Source organism: Bufo bufo, chromosome 9 (genome assembly GCF_905171765.1).
Source record: "Bufo bufo chromosome 9, aBufBuf1.1, whole genome shotgun sequence".
NCBI classification, from domain to species: domain Eukaryota; kingdom Metazoa; phylum Chordata; class Amphibia; order Anura; family Bufonidae; genus Bufo; species Bufo bufo.
Genome location: NC_053397.1, coordinates 75,371,651 through 75,398,655, shown reverse-complemented (window position 1 = coordinate 75,398,655; position 27,005 = coordinate 75,371,651). Strand labels below are relative to the sequence as shown.

Below are 27,005 nucleotides of genomic sequence, written 5' to 3'. Positions count from 1 at the left end.
ACAAAATACTGATTGAGGGGTGCGATATACCTGCTTTCACCAAATATTGATTGAGGCCTGCGATACACCTGCTTCCACAAAATACTGATTAAGGGGATTGATATACCTTCTTCCACCAAATTTTGATTGAGGCCTGCGATACACCAGCTTCCACAAAATACTGATTAAAGGGATTGAAATACCTGCTTCCACTAAATATTGATTAAGTCCTGCGATACACCTGATTCCACAAAATACTGATTAAGGGGTTTGATATACCAGCTTCCACCAAATGCTGTTTGAGGCCTGCGATACACCTGCTTCCACAAAATACTGATTGAGTGGTGCGATGTACCGGCTTCCACCAAATATTGATTGAGGCCTGCGATACCCCTGCTTCAACAAAATATTGATTATGGGGATTGATATACCTACTTCCACCAAATACTGATTGAGGGTTGCGATATACCTGCTTCTACCAAATATTGATTAAGGGGTTCTATATACCTGCTTCCACAAAATACTGATTGAGGGGTGCGATATACCTGCTTCCACCAAATATTCATGGAGGCCTGCGATACACCTGCTTCCATAAAATACCAATTAAGGGGTTTGATATACCTGCTTCCACAAAATACTGATTGAGGGTTGCGATATACCTGCTTCCACCAAATACTGATTGAGGCCTGCGATACACCTGCTTCCAAAAAATACTGATTGAGGGGTGCGATATACCTGCTTCCACAAAATACTGATTGAGGGGTGCGATATAACTGCTTCCACCAAATATTGATTGAGGCCTGCGATACACCTGCTGCCACAAAATACTGATTAAGGGGTTTGATATACCAGCTTCCACCAAATACTGATTGAGGACTGCGATATAACTGCTTCAACAAATACTGCTCTTCTCTCGGGACTTTGGCACAGGATAATTTTGAAAATGACAGGCAGAGGAAGAGGCAGGCCTTTCCACAGGGGTGGTATGGGTCGGACAGGTGCACCAGGCCAGAGCCTAAGTGGGAAGTTGGAGAAGGCGCTTACGTCAAAGGACGCACCAGAGTTGGTTGAGTGGCTCACTCAGCCTTCCGCTTCTGCACCCTCCTCATCCTCTGTATCTGCACCCTCCTCACTCTCTGAGGCCATTTTAGAACATCTTACAAGGTCATGGCTCGCCTTGCTGACGTTCAGCGGCTACACCACCTGCCCGTCAGACATCTGATTTGTGACAGCCCGACGCGATGGAACTCCACCTTGTATATGCTTGACAGGCTGCTCCAGCAGCAAAGTGCCGTTAACGACTACCTGTATGAACTCTGCAGCAGGACAGGTTTTGGGGAGCTTAGTTTATTTTCACCGTGCCAGTGGGTGCTCATGCACGACGCATGCAGACTTCTGCAGCCATTTGATGAGATCACCAAACCGGTCAGTCGCAGCCATTGCACCATCAGTGACATTGTACCTTACATCTTCTTTATGGAGCGTGTATTGTGTCGTGTCATTGATCAAGCCATCAAGGAGCAGGAGCTGGAAGTTGAGGAAGTCACAATGCTGAATGAAGTCCCAGGGGGGCTACTCCATCTGACACAAGTCAGCAGGAGTCTGAAGAGGAGTCAGAGCAGGATGGTGGCTGGGGGGAGGAGGAGAAAGAAGAGAAGGCTTTGAGGGGGACTTTAAACTTGGTGTTGTCCGTGGCTGGGGGTAGGAGACCGAGGATGACATTCTCCTGGGTGATGAGCAGGAGCCAGGGCGCTCCACTGCTTCCAATTTAGTGCAAATGGGGGCCTTCATGCTCCAGTGTTTGAAGTGGGACCCCCGTATATAAAGCATAAAGGGCAAGGAGAAATACTGGGTGGCAACGTACTTAGACCCCTGGTACAAACACAAAATGGCGGACAGGTTACCAGCTTCACAGAGGGCTGTCAGAATGCAGCATTTCCAGGCCTTGCTGTGAGAGATGCTGAATTCTGCTGTTGTGGGCTCTGGCAGAGGAATTTCCACCCACAGCAAAACAGGTGCGGGTACCAATCCTACTGCGACTGCAAGAAGAGGACGGTTTGAAGATGTGTTAGTCACTTCGGATATGAGATCATTCTTGCAGCCAACCCATCGACAGCTGTCCTCCGGATCCAGCCTCAGGGAATGCCTAGACCGACAGGTGTCCGACTACATCGGGTTAACGGCTGATGTGGACGCTCTGAGAATCGACGAATCCCTTGACTACTGGGTGTACAGGATTGACCTGTGGCCAGAGCTGGCACAATTTGCCTTAGAACTCTTGGCTTGCTCCTCGTCGAGTGTCCTGTCTGAAAGGATGTTCAGCGCAGCAGGGGGGATCGTGACTGATAAGTGCACTTGCCTAGCTAACGACAGTGTGGACTACCTCACATTTCTAAAATGAATGAGGCATGGATCTCGGAGGAATTCAACACCTGTGACAAGCACGTGTAATTGAATTTCCTCATGCCAGCCCACACATATCTGCAACCACCCAGAACAAAGAATTGTCCTTGTCTTATGTGTATACAGTGGTATAAAAGGCATTTTCTGTCAGGTGAATGCCTAATTTTTGGAGCCTATACTCCACTGGCCTACAGTAAAATTGTTATCCACTGACCATCTAATATACCTCCAGCCACATAATCATTTGTTCTTTTCTGTCAGATGAATGCCTAATTTTTGGGGCCTGTACTCCACTGGCCTACAGTAAAATTGTTATTCAGTGACTGCCTAATGTACCTCCAGCCACATAATCACTTGTTCTTTTCTGTCAGGTGAATGCCTAATTTTTGGTGCCTGTACTGGCCTACAGTAAAATAGTTATCCAGTGACTGTCTAATATACCTTCAGCCACATAATCACTTGTTCTTTTCTGTCAGGTGAATGCCTACTTTTTGGGGCCTGTACTGGTCTACAGTAAAATTGTTATCCAGTGACCGCCTAATGTACCTCCAGCCACATAATGACTTGTTCTTTTCTGTCAGGTGAATGCCTAATTTTTGGGGCCTATACTCCATTGGCCTACAGTAAAATTGTTAGTCAGTAACCATCTCATATACCTCCAGCCACATAATGACTTGTTATTTTCTGTCAGGTGAATGCCAAATTTTTGGAGCCTGTACCCCGTGGCCTAAAATAAAATTGTTCTAGGCTCCAGCAGGGCACATTTTTGAGAGTTTCCCTTTATAACGCATAAAAATGGCCCCTGATTAAAATAAATTTTTTCCATTGATCCCCCTCTGGTATGTCACTGTCCATGTTGTGGGACTATTTGCGCACTTCTAGTAAGTATTTGGTGGCTGCAAATATGACCTGAAGGTTTTTCAGGTTCGCCTGCCATTAAAGTCAATAGGGTCCGCCACGAATGTACGGTTCACGAATATTTGATCGCAAACACGCGTTCGCGAATCATCCCGGCCAATGTTCGTCCATCACTAGCAATCAACAGAGGAAATAAAATGAACGCCGTCCTATTACTACACACAAAACCTGTCCTATTCACACAGCAGGACAAGTCACTTCAGACCACTGAGCTATAGTCCGTCCTTTCTGTACTTTATGTCTCCTCATGAACTCCATTCCTATAGAGATTCAGCTGAAGATTTATCTGCTGTATTAAAGTTCATAAAATAATCCTTGACAAGTAGGAATTAGCTGTCTCAGCCTCCTCTATCTCAATGTTGTGAAGTAACTTGTCCTGCTGTGTGATTAGGACAGGTTTTGTGTGTACTAATAGGACGGTGGCCATTTTGTTTCTGCTAATAATTGCTCCCTAAACTAAATGAGCAATTAAAACTAATTAAAGGTAATTGGGAATATATTTATAATAAAGTAATATTTAAGTATTTTCATTTTTCTAAATTCCTGGAAAACCCCTTTAACTCACAGCCCACAAAGAAACCCACAAGCTATCTCAAACTACTATTCTAAAGCAGCGATGATTTCCACAGTCAGCTCACATCTGCTCCTTGGTGACATTTTCCAGACCATTTTCTTGTGCTGAATTTCTTTGTGCTTTGTGGTAATGAATCAGTAAAAAAAAAAATACATATTTACCTCATCCATTTGCATGCGAAGAGGCCGTCCCAGCCATCTTCATTGCAGTAAATGCACGAAATGTTGCGCAGGGTGACTTATCACGTCATGACGCCATTGTGCGAGATTTTACACGGTGTCTTAAATCAAGATGGCTACGATGGCCTCTACGCAATCATATGGATAAAGTTAGTTTTTTTTTCTTATTTTTACCATGATTAACCCCTGAAATGCTTAAAATTTTGCCTCTGATTCCGCAATCAGTAATTAACGTGGCATCTGAGGGTTCAATGATGGAGGGGCACTTTATGAAGCAGTAATTCATCAGAAATCAAACTTCTTTGAAAAATTCAGCAAAGCAGCAGAATTTTTTATAACTTCGCTCATCTCAGCTAAAGGTGTTAAACATGGATTTTAAGTAATATCTGTTTCTGTGTGATAAAATGGCTACCATATCACTAGTACCAGATCTGCCAGATGTACTGATGAGATGCTGCTTTGTCGCTTGGTTTTCCCGTCAGAGCAGGGTTTTGGTAGACAATGGGTCATTGGTTGTTGAACTCTAGCAGGGATACATAGGCTGAAAAAAACAGAAACGCTATTGAAAGGATACGGCACTATTATTTGGTTATGATTAGAGTTGAGCGAACCCGAACTGTAAAGTTCGGGTTCGTACCGAACTTTAGGTTTTTCGGCACCCGGACCAGAACCCGAACATTTACATCAAAGTTCGGGTTTGGGTTCGGTGTTCGGCGATTTTTATGGCGCTTTTTGAAAGGCTGCAAAGCAAATCAACAAGCGTCATACTACTTGCCCCAAAAGGCCATCACAGCCATGCCTACTATTGGCATGGCTGTGATTACCCAGCCTCTATTTAAGCTGGAGTCACGTAGCGCCGCCCTTCACTCTGCTCGGATTAGTGTAGGGATAGGCTGCAGTTGCTGTGAGGGAGAGATCAGGGAGAAATCTTATCAAGAACGGCTTCTTTACTCAGCGATCTACAGAAAATGTGTATTGTGGGTGCAGTGCACAATTGTTTTAAGCCTGCCCTGAGCCAACTACTACTGAAAACAAACTTTTTTTACTTCAGTTAGTCAATATCTATACATAATCGGCAGCCATTTTATGCAACGATAGTGCACGAGCACAGGATATCTGCATGTCTGCAAGTCCAGAAATACTGCTTTGAGACACTGGGGTTAAAAAAATAACTTTTTTTCATATAGTGCACATCTAGGATTATCGCTGCATAAGTGACTGTGAAATTTAGGCCAGAAATACGGCTTTCTCATACTGGGGCATACTGGGGCGAAAAAAAACCCATCTGTTTCATATAGTGCACATCTAGGATTAGACGTGCATAAGTGACTCTGAAATTTAGGCCACAAATACGGCTTTTTGCTTACTGGGGTTAAAAAAAAACTCTGATATACTGCACATCTGGGATTAGACGTGCATAAGTGAGTGTCACATTTAGGCCACAAATACGGCTTTTTGCTTACTGGGGTTAAAAAACCCTCTGATATACTGCACATCTGGGATTAGACGTGCATAAATTACTGTGAAATTTAGGCCACAAATACCGCTGTCATATAGAGTTTTAATAATTTTTTTTGTGCAATACCCTAAATCAGGGGTTTTATTGGCGGTTAATTATTTTTAACAGACTTAACCACTTTTTACTTTGCTTGGTGAACGCTAACTATGAGGCAAAAATCTAATTATGGACGCAGTCATGGTCGTGGTGGTGGTGTTGGTGGAGCCTCTGGTGCAGGGAGAGGACGTGGCCGTTCTGCCACAGCTACACGTCCTACTGAACCTACTACCTCAGGTCCCAGTAGCCGCCAGAATCTACAGCGATATTTGGTCGGGCATAATGCGGTTCTAAGGATGGTAAGGCCTGAGCAACTACAGGCTTTGGTCAATTGGGTGGCCAACAGTGGATCCAGCACGTTCACATTATCTCCCACCCAGTCTTCTGCAGAAAGCGCACAGGTGGCGCCTGAAACCTATGCCCATCAGTCTGTCACATCACCCCCGTGCATATCGGGGAACCTGTCTGAGCCTCAAGTCATGCAGCAGTCTCTTATGCTGTTTGAAGACACTGCTGGCAGGGTTTCCCAAGGGCATCCACCTAGCCCTTCCCTAGGGGTGGAAGACATAGAATGCACTGACGCACAAGCACTTATGTTTCCTGATGAGGACATGGGAATACCACCTCAGCACGTCTCTGATGATGACGAAACACAGGTGCCAACTGCTGCGTCTTTCTGCAGTGTGCAAACCGAAAAGGAGGTCAGGGAGGAAGACTGGGTGGAAGACGATGCAGGGGACGATGAGGTCCTAGACCCCACATGGAATCAAGGTCGTGCCACTGACTTTCAGAGTTCGGAGGAAGAGACAGTGGTGAGACCGAGCCAACAGCGTAGCAAAAGAGAGAGCAGGGTGCAAAAGCGGAGCAGCTGTCGCCAAAACAGTTCGCCTGCTACTGGCCACCGTCACCAAAGACCGAGCACACCAAAGGCAGCTTCAAGGAGTTCCCTGGCATGGCACTTCTTTACACAATGTGCTGATGACAAGACCCGAGTGGTTTGCACGCTGTGCCATCAAAGCCTGGAGCGAGGCATTAACATTCTGAACCTTAGCACAACCTGCATGACCAGGCATCTACATGCGAGACACGGGCTGCAGTGGAGTAAGCACCTTCAAAACCAAGAAAGGGCTTAGGCCCCTCCTGCTCCCTCATCTGCTGCTGCCTCAGCCTCTTCCTCCGCTTCTGGAGGAATGTTGGCACCTGCCGCCCAGCAAACAGAGGATGTGCCACCAACAACACCACCTCCGTCACCAAGCATCTCCACCATGTCACACGGAAGCGTTCAGTTCTCCATCTCACAAACCTTTGAGAGAAAGCGTAAATTCCCACCTAGCCACCCTCGATCCCTGGCCCTGAATGCCAGCATTTCTAAACTGCTGGCCTTTGAAATGCGGTCATTCAGGCTGGTGGAGACGGACAGCTTCAAACTGCTCATGTCGCTTGCTGTCCCACAGTACGTCGTTCCCAGCCGCCACTACTTCTCCAGGAGAGCCGTGCCCTCCCTGCACAACCAAGTATCGGATAAAATCAAGTGTGCACTTCGCAACGCCATCTGTGGCAAGGTCCACTTAACCACAGATATGTGGACCAGTAAGCACGGCCAGGGACGCTATATCTCCCTAACTGCACACTGGGTAAATGTAGTGACGACTGGGCCCCAGGCGGAGAGCTGCTTGGCGCACGTCCTTCCGCCGCCAAGGATCGCAGGTCATCATTCTTTGCCCCCTGTTGCCTCCTCTTCCTACTCGGCTTCCTCCTCCTCTTCTACCACCTCCTCATCCGGTCAGCGACAGACCTTCACCACCAACTTCAGCATAGCCAGGGGTAAACATCAGCAGGCCGTTCTAAAACTGATGTGTTTGGGTATAGAACAATAGATCGACGAGTGGTTGCTGCCAGTAAGCCTCAAGCTCGGCCTGGTGGTGTGCGATAATGGGCGAAATCTCGTTGCAGCTCTGGGACTAGCCGGTTTGACGCACATCCCTTGCCTGGCGCATGTGCTGAATTTCGTGGTGCAGAAATTCATTCACAACTACCCCGACATGTCAGAGCTTCTGCATAAAGTGTGGGCCGTCTGTGCGCGCTTCCAGCGTTCTCATACTGCCGTCGCTCGGCAGTCTGCTCTACAGCGTAACTTCGGCCTTCCCGCTCCCCGCCTCATATGTGACGTGCCCACCAGGTGGAACTCCACCTTACACATGCTGGAGAGACTGTGCGAGCAGCAGCAGGCCATAGTGGAGTTTCAGCTGCAGCACGCATGGGTGAGTTGCACTGCGGAACAGCACCACTTCACCACCAATGACTGGGCCTCCATGCGAGACCTGTGTGCCCTGTTGTGCTGTTTCGAGTACTCCACCAACATGGCCAGTGGCGATGACGCCGTTATCAGTGTTACAATACCACTTCTATGTCTCCTTGAGAAAACACTTAGAGCGATGATGGAAGAGGAGGTGGCCCAGGACGAGGAGGAGGAAGAGGGGTCATCTCTAACACTTTCAGGCCAGTCTTTTAGAAGTGGCTCAGAGGGAGTTTTTTTGCAACAGCAGAGGCCAGGTACAAATTTGGCCAGCCAGGGCCCACTACTGGAGGACGAGGAGGATGAGGAGGAGGAGGAGGAGGATGGGGATGAAGCATGTTCACAGCGGGGTGGCACCGAACGCAGCTCCGGCCCATCACTGGTGCGTGGCTGGGGGGATACGGAGGATGCAGACGATACGCCTCCCACAGCGGACAGCTTGTCTTTACCTCTGGGCAGCCTGGCACACATGAGCGACTACATGCTGCAGTGCCTGCGCAACGACAGCAGAGTTGCCCACATTTTAACATGTGCTGACTACTGGGTGGCCACCCTGCTGGATCTTCGTTACAAAGACAATGTGCCGTCCTTAATTCCCTCACTGGAGCGTTATCGGAAGATGGGCGAGTACAGGCGCACGCTGGTAGACGCGCTCCTGAGAGCATTCCCGACTGACGCCGGGGGACAATTGGAAACACAAGGCGAAGGCAGGGGAGGAGGAAGAGGTCGCCAACGCAGCTGTGTCAGCGCCAGCACCTCAGAAGGCAGGGTTAGCATGGCCGACATGTGGAAAAGCTTTGTCACCTCGCCGCAACAACCGGCCCCAACTGCTGATATGGAGCGTGTTAGCAGGAGGCAGCATTTGAACAACATGGTGGAACAGTACCTGTGCACACGCCTACACGTACTGACTGATGGTTCTGCCCCATTCAACTTCTGGGTCTCCAAATTGTCCACATGGCCAGAGCTTGCCCTGTATGCCTTCGAGGTGCTGGCCTGCCCTGCAGCCAGTGTACTCTCTGAACGTGTATTTAGCACAGCAGGAAGCGTCATTACAGACAGACGCATCCGCCTGTCCACAGCCAACGTGGACAAGCTCACGTTCATTAAAATGAACCAGGCCTGGATCCCACAAGACTTGTCTGTACCTTGTGCAGAATAGACAGTTCTAACAGCCTCAACCATCCATCCTTGAACTCAAGTGCATTTATTGCTTTTTTTTTATATGTCCCATATGGCCGAACCTGCCGAACCCGAACATCCAGGTGTCCGCTCAACTCTAGTTATGATAACTCTCAAGGCACAATTATTGGCAGTTACAGTGGACAGGAAAAAAAATGTATTGCTTACTCAATTGAGGCAAATACACTTGCCGGGTGCAGAAGTGTGGCACCACACCATGACAGTACCTGGCAGTTATTTTTGATTGTGTTGCAGGGAATGGCTTATTTAACCCCCAGCAGGCCAGTCGCTTGCTGAGGTAGCAACTTTCTACTCAACAATTTAAAGGTCTCCATAGTACTAACTCTCATTGCCTATCCCATACCTGTGCTACCCAGTCAGCACCTCCTTCAATGCTCCTGCAACAGCACAGAAGTCACGCACTAGGCCCTCTCAATGGCAGCTTGTGCTCTGCCCAGCTCTCACAGCAGCTTCCACTCTTTTAGTTTCTCAAATCCCTTGTCTCTTCCTCTGACTCAGTTCTGCAATCCTTCTAGCTTGGCTCTACACAGGACGGACTCTCAGTTTGACTGTCATGTACCAACTGCTTTCTAACGCACATCTCTGACAGCCCAATATAAATAAGCACCCCCCTACTCCACAACAGCCTAAAGCATCCGCATGATCAAAACGTTGACCTCCGACCCTCGTAGCTGCTATCACAGTGGCCCAAACAGTATTGCAGAAATAATTAAGCATAACAAAACAGTCATCATCGTCTTTGCAGCCTATGTACATGCACAGCAATTTAAAGGCACAGGAACAATATAACATACATTAAAGCATGTAGCGCAGAAGATGAAATTTTGAAAATTAGAAAGGTACATGATGTAAACTGCAGTGAAGGTAACCTCCAAACAGTGGCCGTATTTGTGATTTATAACCTCCCTTCTGATCCTTAGCTGTGTCATGTGACCAACTCTCTGATCTCCAACTGATACAGGACAGGAAGTTACTGGCTTACTGTCCACACCTAAGATGCTGTGTTATTTGGAGAGTCAGAGTGTTGGTCACGTGACATAGCTGAGGATCAGAAGTGAGTTTATAACTCACAAATACAGTCATTGGAAAGAAGATTAGCATCACTCCAGTTTACATCATGTACCTTTCTATTTTGTGGGAGTGCTTATTTAATTAACATATGCCCTGGGCACACCATACACTCCCTCAAGCTAAACAGAATATATAAAATGTTTATATTTCTTATTTTAGAGAAATATATATTATTTATTATGATTATATTCTGTTTAATGCTCAATATTCAGTTTAAGGGCTTCTAATGTATTTTCTTATTTTAGTATCCTAATTTATAGTCATTAATAAAGCAGATTTTTATTAAATTGACATTGATCACATTTTCTTGTTGGGAGCTTTCTCCGCTCTCAATTATGCCCTTGTTTCCAGTATTGCCTCCTTACAGCAATACATCATATCTCAAACTTGCTGCCTTCGTAGTCATTGGGATTGTTGAGTCTGCACAGCATGGTGCCTAGCCTAGCATCCTCAATCCACACTGTATTTATGAGGCCTGTGTTGGCATAACAAGTATCCAGGAAACACTACCTCTTACATAGCAATGTGTTTTCTTTTTTCTTTTTACTTTATGGTATTATCATGGGTTATCGTTTAGGCACATTTTGTTATAAAATAGCTGATTAGAGTTTGTGACCAGAAGGACAAATCAAGGTTATTCACATAGTGACAAGTTTTTGTTTATTTTAAGGTGAATTGCTCTTCAAGCTTGAGATACCAGGTCCCAGCACTCATACCTAGGCTGATTGGAAAGAATATAGTCTCCAAAAGAACCATTAGTGTGCCAAAATGTATTACGTTTGACAGAAAACAAATTGAGAAATGGAGTGTGGTTTGTAAGAGGCACTCATGTGTTGTGAATGGCAAAAGAGCATATTGCACATGAACCTGCTCTTGACTGGGAACAAGAACAAACTTAGAAAATATGGTCGGAATTAAAAATTAAGGTTTTATGTCAGGTAGACTGAAAAGCAGTTCACCAAACGTTCCATCACAAATTTCTTAAAGTTCTCCAACATTTTAACATTTGTGATCTAATATTTGTGTGCAATACCACAAAGGACATGTTTCAGGTGTCTTGATTTGTGGACAACATCATGAAGTCAGTATCTGATAGAACCAAATTACATTACTATAAAATGTCAATTATTTAATAATCATTTTTTCTTTTGCCATTGTTTTAATGAAAATGGCAGATAAATACCTAGGATAAATGCCATTGCGAGGCTTCAAGCAGGATGTTCTCAGACGGAAGTGCCTACTGAGCTTAGAGTGTCACATAGTGTCATCAGCAGGTTTCAACAGAGATACAGAAAGAATGGAAGAGTCACAGAAAGGCCTAGAAGAACAATGTGAACAATGCACTGTGTAACCGTGGAATGCCACACAACTCTAGGCACATTTAAGGGAGGTGAGAGGCACCCAAGTATCATGTCAGACCATCCGAAACTGTTTACATCATCGTGGTCTGCCTGCTAGATGACCTGCAAAGGTACCTACCCACACAACCAGACACAGGCGTCATTGTCTTGCATGGACCAGGGAGCAGCTACGCTGGACGATGGACCAGTGGGCCTTAGTGTTGCTCACTGATGAACATCGATTCATGCTGAGCAGAAATGATGTTGGAAATGTCAAGGAGAGCGTTATGCATCAGCCACTGTTGTCACCAGACGAGCCTTTGGTGGTGGTGGTGGTGTTACAGTGTGGGCAGGTGTGTCTAGCCAATACAGAACTGCCCTACACTTTGTGAATAGTACTGTGAAAAGCCCATACTACTTGAATAACATAATTAATCCAGTCATTTTGCCTCTGCATGAACTACACAGGCCTAATTTCATCTTCATTAATGAAAATGTGCCAGCTCATCGAGGACGCATCATTAGGGAACAGCTGCTTGACTTTCTCCAGACCTGAATCCCATTGAAACTTGTGGGATCAGCTGAGTCACCATGTAGAGGCACTGTTGTTGGCTTTTGTTTTAATAAATTGTTTGAGACGAAGAAATCACCATTGCATGCTTCTACTTAAATGTCCTACTTTCATGATATAATGTCACTGTAGTGGGAACTTTTTACATTTTCCATAAATTTTACTACAAAGCCAAATATCGCTAACTTTTTGTGAGCAGTGTATATGACCCACTGTAGTACAGAAATGATGCCTAGAGATGAACAAATCAACTATGTGACTAGCCAAAGATAGTGAAGATGGCATGATTATCCTTGTTCATTTTTAGAGTGACAATTTATTAAAAAATTAATTATTATTTTTCCATTATAACATGGTTATAATGGAAAATAATAGCATTCTTTAATATAGAATACTAAGTAAAATGACCATTGAGGGTTAAAAAATAATTAAAAAAAACTACTCACCTCATCCACTTGATCGCGCAGTCGTTATTGTCTTCTTTCTTCTTCTTGCAGGACCTGCAAAAGGACCTGTGCTGACATCATCGCGCTCAACATGTGGTGAGCACAGTGACGTCAGCGCAGGTTCTTCTGAATGAAGATAGAAGGTTCTTCTAACTTCATTATTATTTTTTAACCCTCAATGGTCATTTTACTTAGCATTCTGTATTAAAGAATGCCATTATTTTCCATTATAACCATGTTATAATGGAAAATAATAAAGTAAATGGACTTTAATGGCGTCCCGGGGCTCATCCCTATTTATTCACATCATCTCCTTAGCACCCATCCGTGAAAATCGCATTGCATCCGCACTTGCTTGCGGATGCAATGCGATTTTCACGCAGCCCCATTCACTTCTATGGGGTCTGAGTCGCGTGAAAAACGCAGAATATAGAACATGCTGCGATTTTCACACAACGCACAAGTGATGCGTGAAAAACATCACTCATGTACACAGCCCCATTGAAATGAATAGGTCAGGATTCCGTGCGGGTGCAATGCGTTCACGTCGCGCATTGCACCCGTGCGGAAAACTCGCCCGTGTGAAAGGGGCCTAAGCGAATATGGAGAAAAAAAAAATATGAGTCCTAGGATATCACCTATCCTTTTGTTTCGGGAAGAATGGATTCAGACCCAAAACAAATCAGTCAACTGATTAAGTCAAATCAAACACAAATTGAATTTTGAGCAAGTTGCCGATCCCTACTGATGATAAAAGTAGTATTCCAGTCCAAAAATTTACAGATATTCTTTGTGTACACATACAATACAAGACAGCTTATTCTGAAGAGTCACCTGAAACAACAGGTACACTTTAACTCTAAAGACTACTTTAGACTGCCTGATGTTTGGGCAGATTATTGCTAATGAGCATTCGTACAAATGTGAAACGCTCATTCATCGGATAATAGAATCGTTGGTGCGGACATCTAAATCATCATTTGTAGGCAGCAGATTGCGATGTCTAAACAGCATTCTGCTGCCGGCTAACAACTATTCTGTATGTGGTCGAGCGATGGCATTAGTGATTGCTTACCCTTATACTGTAGAGATCTACATGCAGCGGTTTCCTTCACTGACAAGCAGGCGATTGTCGGGAAGGAATACTTCCTTTCCGACAATCGCCTGCTCTGTTTAGGAGTGTAAAGGAGCCAGGCTTTATTAACCTTACAGATTGTCTGAGCAGAAATCCAGGTCAAATCCACAAATAAAGCCGCATCATATTCTTGTGGATTTGACTTCAGGTTTCACATTTTGATATATGTAACATGACCAAAATCAAACCAACTATCTAGAGTTAAAGTAGATTTTTATTTGGGAATCTTCATAAAGTGTTTTAATACATTTTGGAAGTCAGTCCCGAAGAGCAGATCTTGAGGACAGTAAGAGTTTAATTACATCCAATGGAACTGTAGTCAAATGTATACATATACTGCATGCTGTAGACTCCATGACCAGCCTAATAAAAATCGTTCCATCGATTTTAAATAAATATCCATTTATGTATTTTGCGATTGAACAGATTCTATTTACCAGAAAGCTATATAGTGTACTGCATTTTCAAATCCAAAGGTGATGCATACGGTCAGGAAGTGCAACCAGAACCAAATCCCACTTCCCGGTGCTGCATAGCCAAAGATAAGTCTGCTCATCCTTTCTCTGTAAGGAAGAGAATATCTGCATTGCATCAAGTATGATTTGTAGTATGAAATCTGAAGAATCCAGAAACCTGCATAAGTACATGTTGCAGGACTGTTTATGTAACATTTTGAAGCCGTGTAGTCTGTTCTTAGGGTAGCAATATAAAATTGTCGAATAGTAGTTGCTGATGTGCCAGGATTGCCTCTGTTAGATTTCCCAGTAGTTCTGAGACCAGCCACGTGACGCTCACCCCTGTCCTTTTAATCTTGAGCTCTGAAACTTTAACACAGAATAACAAGGAGGTGAAAATGTGTTTAAACTCAGAACATATGGCAAGTCATTAAAAATGTATCTGCGACTCTCCAGTGACTGCTTACCCCTTCACTTTGCATAGCATTAGTCAAATAGGTTAACCATTGTCTTTTTATAATAACCGACACAGCGTAAACTTGTGATATATGACATAGTGAAAGGGTTTTTCTTTTACTCACACATTAATCTATTAATTTATTGTGCTGGTAATGTTTTTTACTGGTATTACACACTGTTTGTAGTAACTCATAGAAGCCATTCACATATTTCATTTCAGTAACAGACGGAATGATTAATGCTGCATTGAAGATGTGTCCTCTAAAAGTATTAGATCTCTGTTCTATCAAGGGTTTATGTCCATATGTTCTATTTGGGCATATTTATTTATTTTAGTCGGTTTATGTAACGCTTACATATTCCACAGCACCGTCGTCACTGACTGTCTCTCCCCTGGGACTCCCGATCTAAATTCCAAATTACCTCTCTGTATGTTCTTCTAGAGTAGGAGGAAACTCACGCATAAACTCCATGCAGATGTTGCCCTTGGTCAGATCTGAACTCAGGACCCGAGTGCAGAGCAAACAGCATTTGTTCTGCACTGAGTCACCATGCTGCTTATAGACTTTACAGACATTATCATCACTCACCGTCCCCAGTTGGGGTCTTTGGGGTGTGGGAGGAAACCCATGCAAACATGGGGAGAACATACAAGCTCCATGCAGATGCTTTTTGATTAAAATGTATACTAATGCCTCACGTATAGCATGCAACATAGGGGCCTGTATACTATTTATGATGCTGAGAAGTGATGTTAATTATGCTGAGAAGCAGTTATTAGATCGAAGCATAGCATGAGGATGTGTGATCCAGGTTCATTCTTTATTTTGGAAACTCCATGCAGATGTTGTCCTTGGTTGGATTTGAATTTAGGACTCTAATCCTGCAAGGCATCAGCTCTAACCTCTGAGTTACCATGCCGGTTAATGGCCAGTCATTTAAATGGCTGCCATGTAATACTACATTTCTATTTCAGCAAAATCAGATGTGTGCCAGGGATGCTCAAACAGGTTGTCTCTATACAAGACTGTTTATTACAAACTATGATAGAAACTGTCTTAGGCTGAATCTTTTAACTTTATACTTTTGTGACCATCAATCTCCTTCAGTAAGACTAGATTCACACCACTTTTTTATTTTGTTGAAGTATCTTGTTTTATTATCATTAGAGGTGAGCGAGTTGATTCTAAACAAATTGGATTCAACGAATTTTGTAAAAATTTGAGGTGAATTTAAATCAGAATTTTTGGTGATTCAGTTCAGAGAGAGAAATGAATAAAACATTTTTTTTTAAAGTGAAAAACCAGAGTCCTGGGAGATTTCGCTTCAGGTAGAATCAATTTGGCAGCAAATACACTGAGGGGTCCAGTGGAATTGATAAAATATCAGCTTTATTGAAGTATTCACATTAAAAATCGCAGTCTTGATGAGTTACAATCGCACAACGGTCTACGATTAGGACTAGTGTTGAGCAAATTGAACCTGACGAAGTGGAATTCGATCCAAATTTCAGAATAAATCTGATTCGCTGCGAAGCCGAATTTCCTTGTGCTTCGTGGTAGCAAATCGATTTTACCTGAAATAGTGTAAAAAAAAAAATCACACTTACCTCCTCCATTTGCTCGTAATGGGCCGGCTGCCACCGTCTTGTTTAAAGGTCTCGCAGTAAAATCCTGTGCACTGTGATGTATCACATCACCACACCGGCCGGTGTAATGACGTCATCTCGAGCCGCACAGGATTTCATGCCAGATCTTCAATCAAGATGGCGGCGGCCTGCCAGTCGTGAGCAAATGGAGGAGGTAAGTATGATTTCATTTATTCTTCTGTTCATTTTACACTGTGTTTTTTACTTGCGATTAGCTTTGAATTGGGAACACCGCGATTAGCTTTGAATTGGGAATACAACCCTGTTATAAATGGCTGTTGCTATTCTGCTCATGTCTAATTATGACGGTTGTATAGTTGTAACATGTCAAGACTGCTTCAATGATGTGAATACTGCAATAAAGCTGATGCTTTATCAAGTCCACTGGATCCGTGCCTGTAATTGCTGCTGCTGTTTTAGGCTTGGACTCGCCATGGGACTTACTGATTTCCTACACGTTTGGGTGCTGAACTTTTCCTGTTTTCACTTAAAATAATCAATTCAGACCAAATTGATCGATTGATTCTGCCGGATTGAACCCAAATCAAATTTTTTATCAATTTGCTCATCTGTAATTATCATGTAAAATAAATGAGCTCAAACAAAATAGTGCAAGGGAAGGCATCCAGATGCCATAGAGTTTCATTATGCAAAAATAAAATGGATCCATCAGGTTCCTGTTGTTCAACAGTAGGAAAAAATTAGACAGTCTCCAATCTGTCTTTTCCTGCTAAAAAAGGCCTTTTCAGAAACTTGTCAAATAGAGACAAACACTTAACCATTACAGAAGCACCATTGAAAACCTAAGGACTGGTTAACAGATCCAATTAAACAAAAAAAATATCTAATTGACATTGGACAGGGATAGTCAAATGTGATCAGGCCCTAACGCCACTATTCTTGTCTTGGGAATAAAACCCTGTTATAAATTCCTGTTGTTATTCTGCATATGTAGATTACCAGATCCTCTGACACGACCCTTCCTACCCAGTGTCAATGAATAATGGATGGTATTAGTGGCATCTGTTCCTATTCTCCATATGTTGTTTAACAAGCACTTTTATATGACCTCTTGTATTTTTTGCAAAATGCTTGACGTTTGATTTTTTTTTACATTTTTATTTTATAGGGAAATGCACTATTTCAAACGGCTTATGGTGAATTCTTTGAGCCGTCAATGAGCAGTTACTAATTTGTTTTTGCTGGTTTACAGCAACATGGATAACAGCTTTTTGTGCTTAAAGTGGGGTCATTGATTGTCATCACTAATGGCCGTATCTATCCACCTGTGCTGTTAATTGTCAATTTTTCCAGCATTTTAGTTGACTGGCAACACCCAAAGCTATTTGCTTGTAAAGTAGCCTGTGTGGTAATGTAAGCAGGCCGGCTTCTATCTAATACACCGTGTGATCAAAATCTGACCTAATGCTTTTTAACTGCTTGCCTTTAGAAGCCATTTTTCCTGATTCAGGGCTGACAATTTAAAGCAATATTCCATACTAAAAGGTATCCCCTATCCACTGAACAGGATAGGGAAATAGGGAGATCCCGACATCGGGGGTCCAGTACGATTCCCTGTGGGATTGCTGTAGATAGCCAAGTATAGTGTTTGACTATTTCTGCAGGTCCCTAAAAGAATGAATGGAGCATCAGGGCAAATGCTTGGGGTCCCAGCAGTTGGACTAGTAATAAGAATACCCCTTATTCTCATATTAGTACTAACAACCAGCATTTCATTTATTGAATTTTATTGAGTGATTATAAATCTTATGTTTTATGTACTAGAACTTTAGCCCTGCTCTTAAAGGCTATTGACACCATTGAAAGTAAAATTTTATTACTGCATTCTACGTATTTTGGTCTAAAAATATTTTTTCAACTTTTTTCATTAAACATTTTCAACAGTTTTTACTTTACAGGAAAAGTCTGCATCTGCAGACTGTTCCTTCTACATAAATACATCAGAGAGCTGCTTTGAAGGCCAGAACTGTAGCCGTTAGATTTAGTTCCCTGATAATTTATAAATCAGTTTGATCTTAATTTAGCTTAACTCCTTCCAGACCCTGCCATTATTCACATTCTTAACCCTACTTAATTTTGAAAATCTGACTTGTCACTTTATGTGGTGAAGACTTTGGAATGCTTTTACTTATCCAAAAGATTTTGAGATTGTTTTTGGATACGATGCTTTTCATATTAGTGGTAAATTTAAGTCGATATGTTTTATCTTTCCAATCCAAAATGTACAGAAAATGCAAAAAATTTTGACATTTTTTATATTTGAATTTATCTGCTTTTAAGATGAATACTAATACCTCATAAAATAGTTATTAATTAACATTCACAACATGTCTAATTTATGTTGGCATCATTTTGTAGAAAGTTTCCAAAACAGACTTTTTAAATGACCAATTCAGTTATCAAGTCACTTTGAAGGGTTTACATATCAGAAGCCACCCATAAATGACCCCATGTTAAAAACTGCACCCCTCAAATTATTCAAAACTGATTTTTAAATTTTAATAAATTTTTTCCTGTAACACAGCAAGTGTTAACAGCAAAACAAACCTCAATGTTTATTACCCTGATTCTGAAGTTTACAGAAGCACACCAAATGTGGTTGTAAACTACTGTATGGGCACACTACAGGGTTCAGAAGTGAATGAGCATCGTATGGATTTTGGAGGGCAGATTTTACTGGAATGGTTTTTTGGCACCATGCTACATTTGAAGAGACGCTGATGTACCCCTACAGAGGAAACCCCCCAAAAAGTGACCCCATTTTGAAAACTAAACCCTTCATGGAATTTATTGAGAGGTGTAGTGAGTGCTTTGACCCCGGAGCCATTTCATAGAATTTAGAAACACTTGGCTATGAAAATAAAAAAAATCTTTTTATTTCTAATAAAATATTGCTATAGCACCAAAGAGGTAACAGGAGAAAAAGAACCACAATTTATTACACATTACATAAACTGCTGTTTGGGCACACTGCAGGGTTCAGAAGATAAAGAACACCATCTGCATTTGAGGCCTAAGGGCTCATGCACATGATCATTGGCTGTTTTGCGATCTGCAAATTGCAGATTCGCAAAACATGGATACCAGCTGTTTGCATTCTACATTTTGTGCAATGGAACCACCGGCCCTTAATAGAACAGTCCTTTCATTGTCCTTATAATGCGGACAAGAATAGGATATGTTCTATAATTTTGTGGACAGAGAAGAATAGATGTGCTAATGTGGACAACACACGGAGTGCTGTCCGCATGGTTTGTGGCCTCCTGAAGTAAATGGACATGCAAAAAAATGCAGATCGGACCCAAACAACAGTTGTGTGGATGAGCCCTAATCTGGTGATTTACACAACACTGGCTGAAAACTGCAGAGACTTTAAGGTTAAATAAAAAAGAAACCCACAGAAAGTGACCCCATTTTAGAAACCAAGCCCATCACAAAAATTTACCATGGTTGTAGTGAGCATTTACATATTACCAAATGATCCCCTAACCCAGGAAGTTAATTCATTTGTTCCAATAGCCTGCTGACTATAATTCCCGTTTCTGGTCCTATTATTAAAATATAACTTTTATTTGCCTTTTAATAAACTATATTCAATACAGAAAAAACACACACTTTTAAAAGATATATGGAGGACCTGGACCTGTGGGCTCCGTATCTATATCCTTAAGAGGATTAATATATTTGTGTTATTCAGGAGGACTTGCTCTTTCCCACATATATATATCACACACAGGCTACTTGTATGTAGCCCGTGTAATTACACTTGGGTATCTATAGGTGTTGCCTCTTACAGGTCTATGACCCGTCACGCCGCAATGTTGCTGATTGTTTCGTTTTAGGCTCAGCCTAATTGATGTGTCCTACACTGCCTATTTCCAGACTACTTGTCCTACTTGTATTAACTCTGGCCCTCAGGGGGATACGGCGTCTGCAGATCGCCTTTCCCTAACCATTCTCAGCCCTACCATTTATTAAAATGTTAAAGACACAGCTCCCCCAACATGTTTCACCGCATCAGCGGCGTCTTCAGGGGAATGGAGCTACTATCAACGTGAGCATTTAGGCTCCAAAGATGTTTTGCAAAAATCAATTCACAGTAGATTGTGCAGAGTGAAAATTGCAATTTTTCCACAGATATGCAATTTCAGTGCCCAATATGTTGTGCCCAGCGTGTGCCAGTGTGAAAAGCAAGCCCTTTTACTATTATTCTCTGCTTGCCAGTTTTAGAAACACCCTACATGGAGCCCCATTCTTTTGCATCAGGGCATTGGAGTAAAAGAGCACCATGCACGTTTTACGCCCAATGTGGTGATTTTTTGTGTTGATCACGAATATTCTAATCGTGAATTTTTATCGTGAATATCTGCACTTCGAGAATTCGCTAAGATGTAGAATATAGTGCTATATATTCGTAATTGCGAATATATTAGATATTTTTTTCATCAGTAACCTCCCTTCTTGCTTGTGGGCCAATGAGAAGGCTGCAATATCTTTGTCAGAGCTTAGCAACATCCATAGCAACCAATAGTAAAGTTGCCTACCCATTGCTATATAACAAACTCCCAAGCAGCCATTTTCTGCAGTTTTTTTGCAGTTCTGAGAGAGAGAGCAGTGTCATTGCTGTGCTCTGTGCTTTCATCTGGATCCTATTCCTTATCTAATTACATTAGATAGTAAGGCTAGTTTCACACTAGCGGCAGGTGAACAGCCTGTTGGATTTGTCCTGCCGCTAGTTCACGTGTGCCCCCAGACTGCCACTCCGTCCCCATTGACTATAATGGGGGCGGAGTTCCGTCTGTGGCACGGCAGCGCACGGCGAGAGTCAGCCGGACTAAAAGTACTGCATGCAGTATATATATAATACAGGTAGTTAGTGGGAGATAGTCAGTGTAGGTTAGATAGTGATATAGTGTAGCTGATAGGTTCCAGTGCAGGGTGTTAGGTAATGTGATAGGAATTACTGTTTCTCTGCTGTTCATACATACATGCTACAGACATAGTGCTGTGATGTCACAATACTTGTGCACCAATCAGTAATATCTACTCAGACCTGATAAAATGTGAAGTTGCATGTATTGTGCAAAAAATATGCGCATCATTAGTGTCGATTTGCACAATCGTGAAAATAATGACTGGAGATCACGAATTCTAGAATTCGAGAATTTATTGCAAATATTTTGCGAAAAATTCGCGAAATATCACGAAAACAAATATTGCCTATGCCACTCATCACTAGTGACTTATGCATCTAGGGCTGACAACTGTAAAGGTAAAATAATAAATGGACCCTCCCCCATTTTGGAAACTTCACCCCTCAAAGTATCAAAGGGTGGCATTAGCCACAGGTATTTTTCAGAAATTAAGGCAAAATTTTGAAAATTGTTGTGCCCAGCTGGTGCCATCTCACACCACACTACTTGAATTGATAGGCAAGTTCTACTGGGTGCTGAAATTAATGAGAAGGTGATGGTGCAAAAGAAAAATTGCAGGTTTTCCACAGATATTATATTTCAATGCTGAATATGTTGTGTCCAGCTGGTGACATATTTTCTCTTTTTTTTCCGCTTGCGATGGTCTTGTGTGCAAGCTCCTTTTTGTGAGATGAGGGGACATTATCAATTTGGTACAATTTTGGGGTACATATGGCTTTTTGATCACTTAATATTATGATTTCTGGATGGCGAGGTGACCAAAAAATGGCTGTTCTGAGACCATTTTTCTGACATGGTAGATCGTATCATATTTTTATAGAGCCGGTTGTTACAGAAGCAAAAATGCCAAATATGTAAATTTTTTTGGGTTCACCACACAATAAAAGCATTTTTAAAAAGAAAAAATCTTTGTTTTTGTGTTCCTATTTTCTGAAAATCCTATTTCTTTTTTTTTTTTGTGCAATGGTGTTGTCTGAGGGTTTGTTTTTGCAGGATGAAATAAAATTTTCATTGGTACCATTTTGGGGTAAATGCAACTTTTGATCACTTGATATGCTTTTTGTAAGGCAAAGTGACCAATGGCTGTTCTGGCAGCATTTTTTTTTATTTATGTGATATTTTTATAGAGCTGGTTGTTGCAGAAACCTGGTACCTGATATGTCTATTGTTCATCTTTTTTTCTATTGTATTTTTTCCTTTTTGTCAACTACTTAGATGTAGTGGTTAGAATTTACTGTTGTATCAAAGGTCTTAACGAGCCAGAGTTTTCAGCGATGTCAGTGGTTGGCCCGTGCCAGTGTTAAGGCAAGCACAGTTCCTATGCTTACCCAATCAGCATGCAATATGTTTGGACGGAAAGTCACTGGCGGCTGCATCGTACCTGTATAGCAAGGGTCGGGAAGGGGTTAAATGAGTGCTTATGAGCTGTTAGGAAAATAAATATACGGGCTACAGATCAAGCCATCAGAGCAGTTCTCTGAAGGATTAACTGAAAAGGAAAAGCAACAGTCTATGTATGCAGTGAAACAGAAAGTTGACAAACAGGTGAAATTTATTTTAATAAACACCATTTAAAAATTGAGTTTTAGGCCAAAGTAAGTGGAATTAAATAATTTAAAATGCACCCAAAGGTGTCCATAACCTTTAAGTTTTCAGTATCAGCTGTACCAAAAAATGTTTTGTCAGTGGCTCAGATGTTCTCAAATTTTTAAGAGATACCGTTTTGTCTTTTAGGTGTAAATGTAATCTACATGCCAACAGCTGTACCTTCACAAACCACCGTCTAGCCTGTGATTGTGAACACAACACCACTGGACAGGACTGTGAACGGTGTAAGAAGAACTATCAAGGACAAGCATGGAGCCCCGGCTCCTACCTTACAATTCCCAAGGGTACTGCCAATATTTGTGAGTATATATTCCATTACTTACTGTAGATATACAGTTAGGTTCATATATATTTCACTGAACCAATTTTTGTTTTTATTACCTGTTCACTAAAACATATTCAAGTTATAGTTATATAATGGACATGGACATAAGGTCCAGACCTTTAGCTTTCATTTGAGGGTATCCACATTAAAATTTGATGAAGGGTTTAGGAGTTTCAGCTCCTTTACATGTGGCACCCTGTTTTTAAAGGGACCAAAAGTAATTGGACAATTGACTCAAAGGCTGTTTCATGGGCAGGTGTGGGCAATTCCTTCAATATTTCATTCTCAATGAAGCACATCAAATCCCTGGATTTGATTTGAGGTGTGGTGCTTGCATTTTGAAGATTTTGCTGAGAAGTAAACATGTGGTCAAAGAAGCTCTCCATGAAGGTGAAACAAGCCATCCTTCATCTGCGAAAACAGGAAGAACCCATCCGAGAAATTGCTACACTATTAGAAGTGGCAAAATATACAGTTTGGTACATCCTGAGAAAAAAAGAAAGCACTGGTGACCTCAACAATGCAAAAAGACCTGAACGCTCACGGTAGACAAAAGTGGTGGATGATCGCAGAATAATTACCATGGTGAAGAGAAACTCCTTCATAACAGCCAACCAAGTGAACAACACTCTCCAAGATACAGGCGTATCAATATCCAAATCTAATACTGCATGAAAGTAAATACAAAGGGTACACTGCACAGTGCAAGCCAGTCATAAGCCTCAAAAATAAGAAGGCTAGATTGGATTTTGCAAAAAAAAATCTTGAAACCAGCACAGTTCAGGAAGAACATTGTTTGGACAGATGAAACCAAGATCAACCTCTACCAGAATGATGGAAAGAAAAAAGTATGGCAAAGGCATGGTACAGCTCATGATCCAAATTAGAGATGAGCGAATTTCTGAAAAATTTGATTCGGCCAGTTTGCATAGAGAGTCTGCTGTGGTAATGAAATAATACTGTGAGTCAGATGACATGCGTCGCTCCTAGAATCACTGCACACTTCACTTATTTGGGCAGTCACGGGGCCAAACTGACCAAATAACTCAAGTATGAACTCAGCCTTACAGGTCGATGTTAGCGCCAAGAAGAAGCGCACTCCTTTTACACCATCATAAGCTGATTCCACATAGATGTCAACAGAACCTGTTCTATTAAACGCTTATACAAGTAGAGCCCCCCGACAAAGTGGAGAGGGTGTCAGCAGTAAGTTTGTGTTGATGTCACTGGTTATTTTGCCCTTCCTCTGATCCGTCAGAACAATAACCTCCAAAAAACAGGTCCTGTCTGTTGAGCATCCGCCTTCACTCGGTCAGCATTTGGTCAGTAAACCATCAGTATTACTAATGACAAAAAAAAACAGGAGTGTATCCAAAACAGAGATGACACGTGAATGGTATATTTGCAAGTCATTTGTGTTTTGTACCCACTCCTGCTTTTGGCTACCAAATCACAAGCCAATTCTGATGGGACCATTCAGGCCTGATAGCTGCTACACAGACAGGATCCATTGTGTGTCTCATTTTTCCTTCCTTCTGACAGATCAGAAGAAGGGTCAAAAAAATGATGTCAGCCAGGCCGAAAAACAAAATAGTGGCCCAGTCATGAAGTGGGGAGGGTGGGAACAGCATGAGAAGTCCACAGAGTGGCCCTATGACATAGTGGTGAGGTGGAAGCAGCATGAGGAGACCACAGAGTGGCACAATGACAGTGTGGAGGTGGCGGCAGCATCAGTAGGCCATAGAGTGGCATAATGACAGAGTGTAAAGGTGACGGCAGCATCAGGAGGCCACAGAGTAGCACAATGGCAGTGTGGAGGTGGCAGCAGCATCAGGAGGAGGTCACAGGGTGGCACAATGACAGTGTGGAGGTGGCAGTAGCAGCATTAAAAGGCCACATATTGGCAAAATGACAGTGTGTAGGTGGAAGCAGCAGCACCAGGAGACCACAGAGTGGCAAGGTGACATAGTGTGGAGGTGACAGCAGCATCAGGAGACCACAGAGTGACCCGGTGACAGAAAGGGGAGGTGGGTGGCATTACGAGTACCAGCTGAAGATGGTGGGTGAAAGAAGGAGCACTTGGCATCAGATGTGTGGCATCAGGCGGGTGGCAGGGTCAGAATAGTAGCTGAGGCAGGTTGCCAGAAGAAACCGGTCTCTTTTGTCAAAGTGCTGGTGTGGCACCATGGATGATCTAGTCTGATGCATCAGGCATTGTTGGGTGGTAATCCTGGCTGATCCATGCCTGATTCATCTTTGCAAAGGTCAGTCTCTCCACAGGCAAGTTCTTCTTGGGGTAACTATGGCCCCCGCTGCACTAAACACCCACTCTGATGCCATGCTATTGGCCGGGCAGGACAGCTTTTCCAGGGCAAACTCTGCTAGTTGCGGCCACAAATCTAGTTTGGCTGCCCAGTAGTCCAGCGGATCTTCAATGTGGGGTGGCAGGGTGCTGTCCAAATATGCCACCACCTGCTGGTTCAAGTCCTGCTCCAGTTCTAGCTGCTGTTGCTGGTGAGTAGTTTCTTCACTAGGCGGGTGAAGAAAGCATCTCATCAGTGACTATAGACTCAAGTTGCTGCTGATGGAGCAGATAGGCAGCGGCCAACTGACTACATAGAATGTGTCTATAATAGTTCAGTTTGTCCTCCCTCTCAGCAGGTGTAAAAAAGGCCCCCATTTTGGACCGGTAGCAAGGGTCCAACAAGGTGGAGAGCCAGAAGTCATCCCTCTGCCGAATGGTGACAATTCGACTGTCACTATGCAAGCAAGTGAGCATGCATCGGGTTATTTGTGCAAGTGACTCATCTCCACTGCATACTGCCACGGTGTGTCTGGGTCCTCTGCCTCGTCTTCCTCATCACCCTGTAGCTCCTCTGGCTGCTCCGGATTCTCCTCTCCTGTCACCTGTGTGTAAAAACCACCCATTTCGCTACACATTGCTTGTGCTCCAATGTCCTCCTCCTCCTCCAGTTCAACCCCCACAGGGCTCATGTGGCCGAGAGATCTAGGCACCACGTCTCCAGTCCCCTGACCAGCCAGATTTACCAGCATCTGTTCCGGAAAATTAAATAGTGGAATGACATTGTTCATCCCGTAGTCCTGGCAACTGACAAATAATGTGGCCTCCTGCAAGGGCCTGAGCAAATAGCAGGTGTCACACATGAGCTGCCACTGGCTGAGGCTATCATCGAAGTTACACAGGGGAGTACTCCTGTCCGCTTGGATCATCAAGAAATCGTTTATGGCCTTTCTCTGTTCATATAGTCGGTCCAACATATGGAGGGTGGAATTCCAACGGGTGGAAATGTCGCATATTAGCCTATGTTGGGGGATGCCAGCTCTGCCGCTGCAGCTTAAGGAGGGTGTGCTTTGCGGTGTACGTGTAGTTGAAGTGCATGCAAAGTTTTTGGGCCATTTTTAGGATGTCTTGCTGATGGGTGGAAGACTTCCGGAACCGCTTGACAACCAGATTGAACATGTGTGCCATGCAGGGCGCATGGCTCAGCCCTCCTTGATGCAACGCCGACACCATGTTCTTTCCGTTGTCGGTCACCATTGTTTCGATTTTGAGTTGTCATGGAGAAAGCCAGGATTCGATTTCTTGATGAAGGACACGGAGCTGTTTCTCCCCTGTGTGACTCAGTTCACCAAGGCTAACGAGGTGTAGAACAGCGTGACACTGCCGTGCCCTGCACATGTGGTATGCTGGAGGAGCACTGTGAATTGTCCCTGCAGTGGAGGCTAAGGACACGGTGGAGGATGAGGAGGTAGAGACGGACATTGATGCAAGATCAACGGCGTGAGAACGTGGAGGCGTAAGCAGCGTCACCTGCTGGTGTGGCTGGTGTGGCTGTGCAGGAACCACATTTACCCAGTGGGCCG

At 43.2% G+C, this 27,005-nt stretch overlaps 1 protein-coding gene across 1 annotated transcript in view; it reads left to right on the top strand.

Moving 5' to 3' along the window:
- Window positions 1-27,005, top strand: part of NTNG1 (netrin G1) — a 342,247-nt gene that overhangs the window by 182,174 nt on the left and 133,068 nt on the right. The window contains exon 3 of the mRNA XM_040408751.1: window positions 22,922-23,094. Coding sequence (XP_040264685.1) covers window positions 22,922-23,094 — 173 coding nt within the window. The remainder of the gene's footprint in view (window positions 1-22,921; window positions 23,095-27,005) is intronic.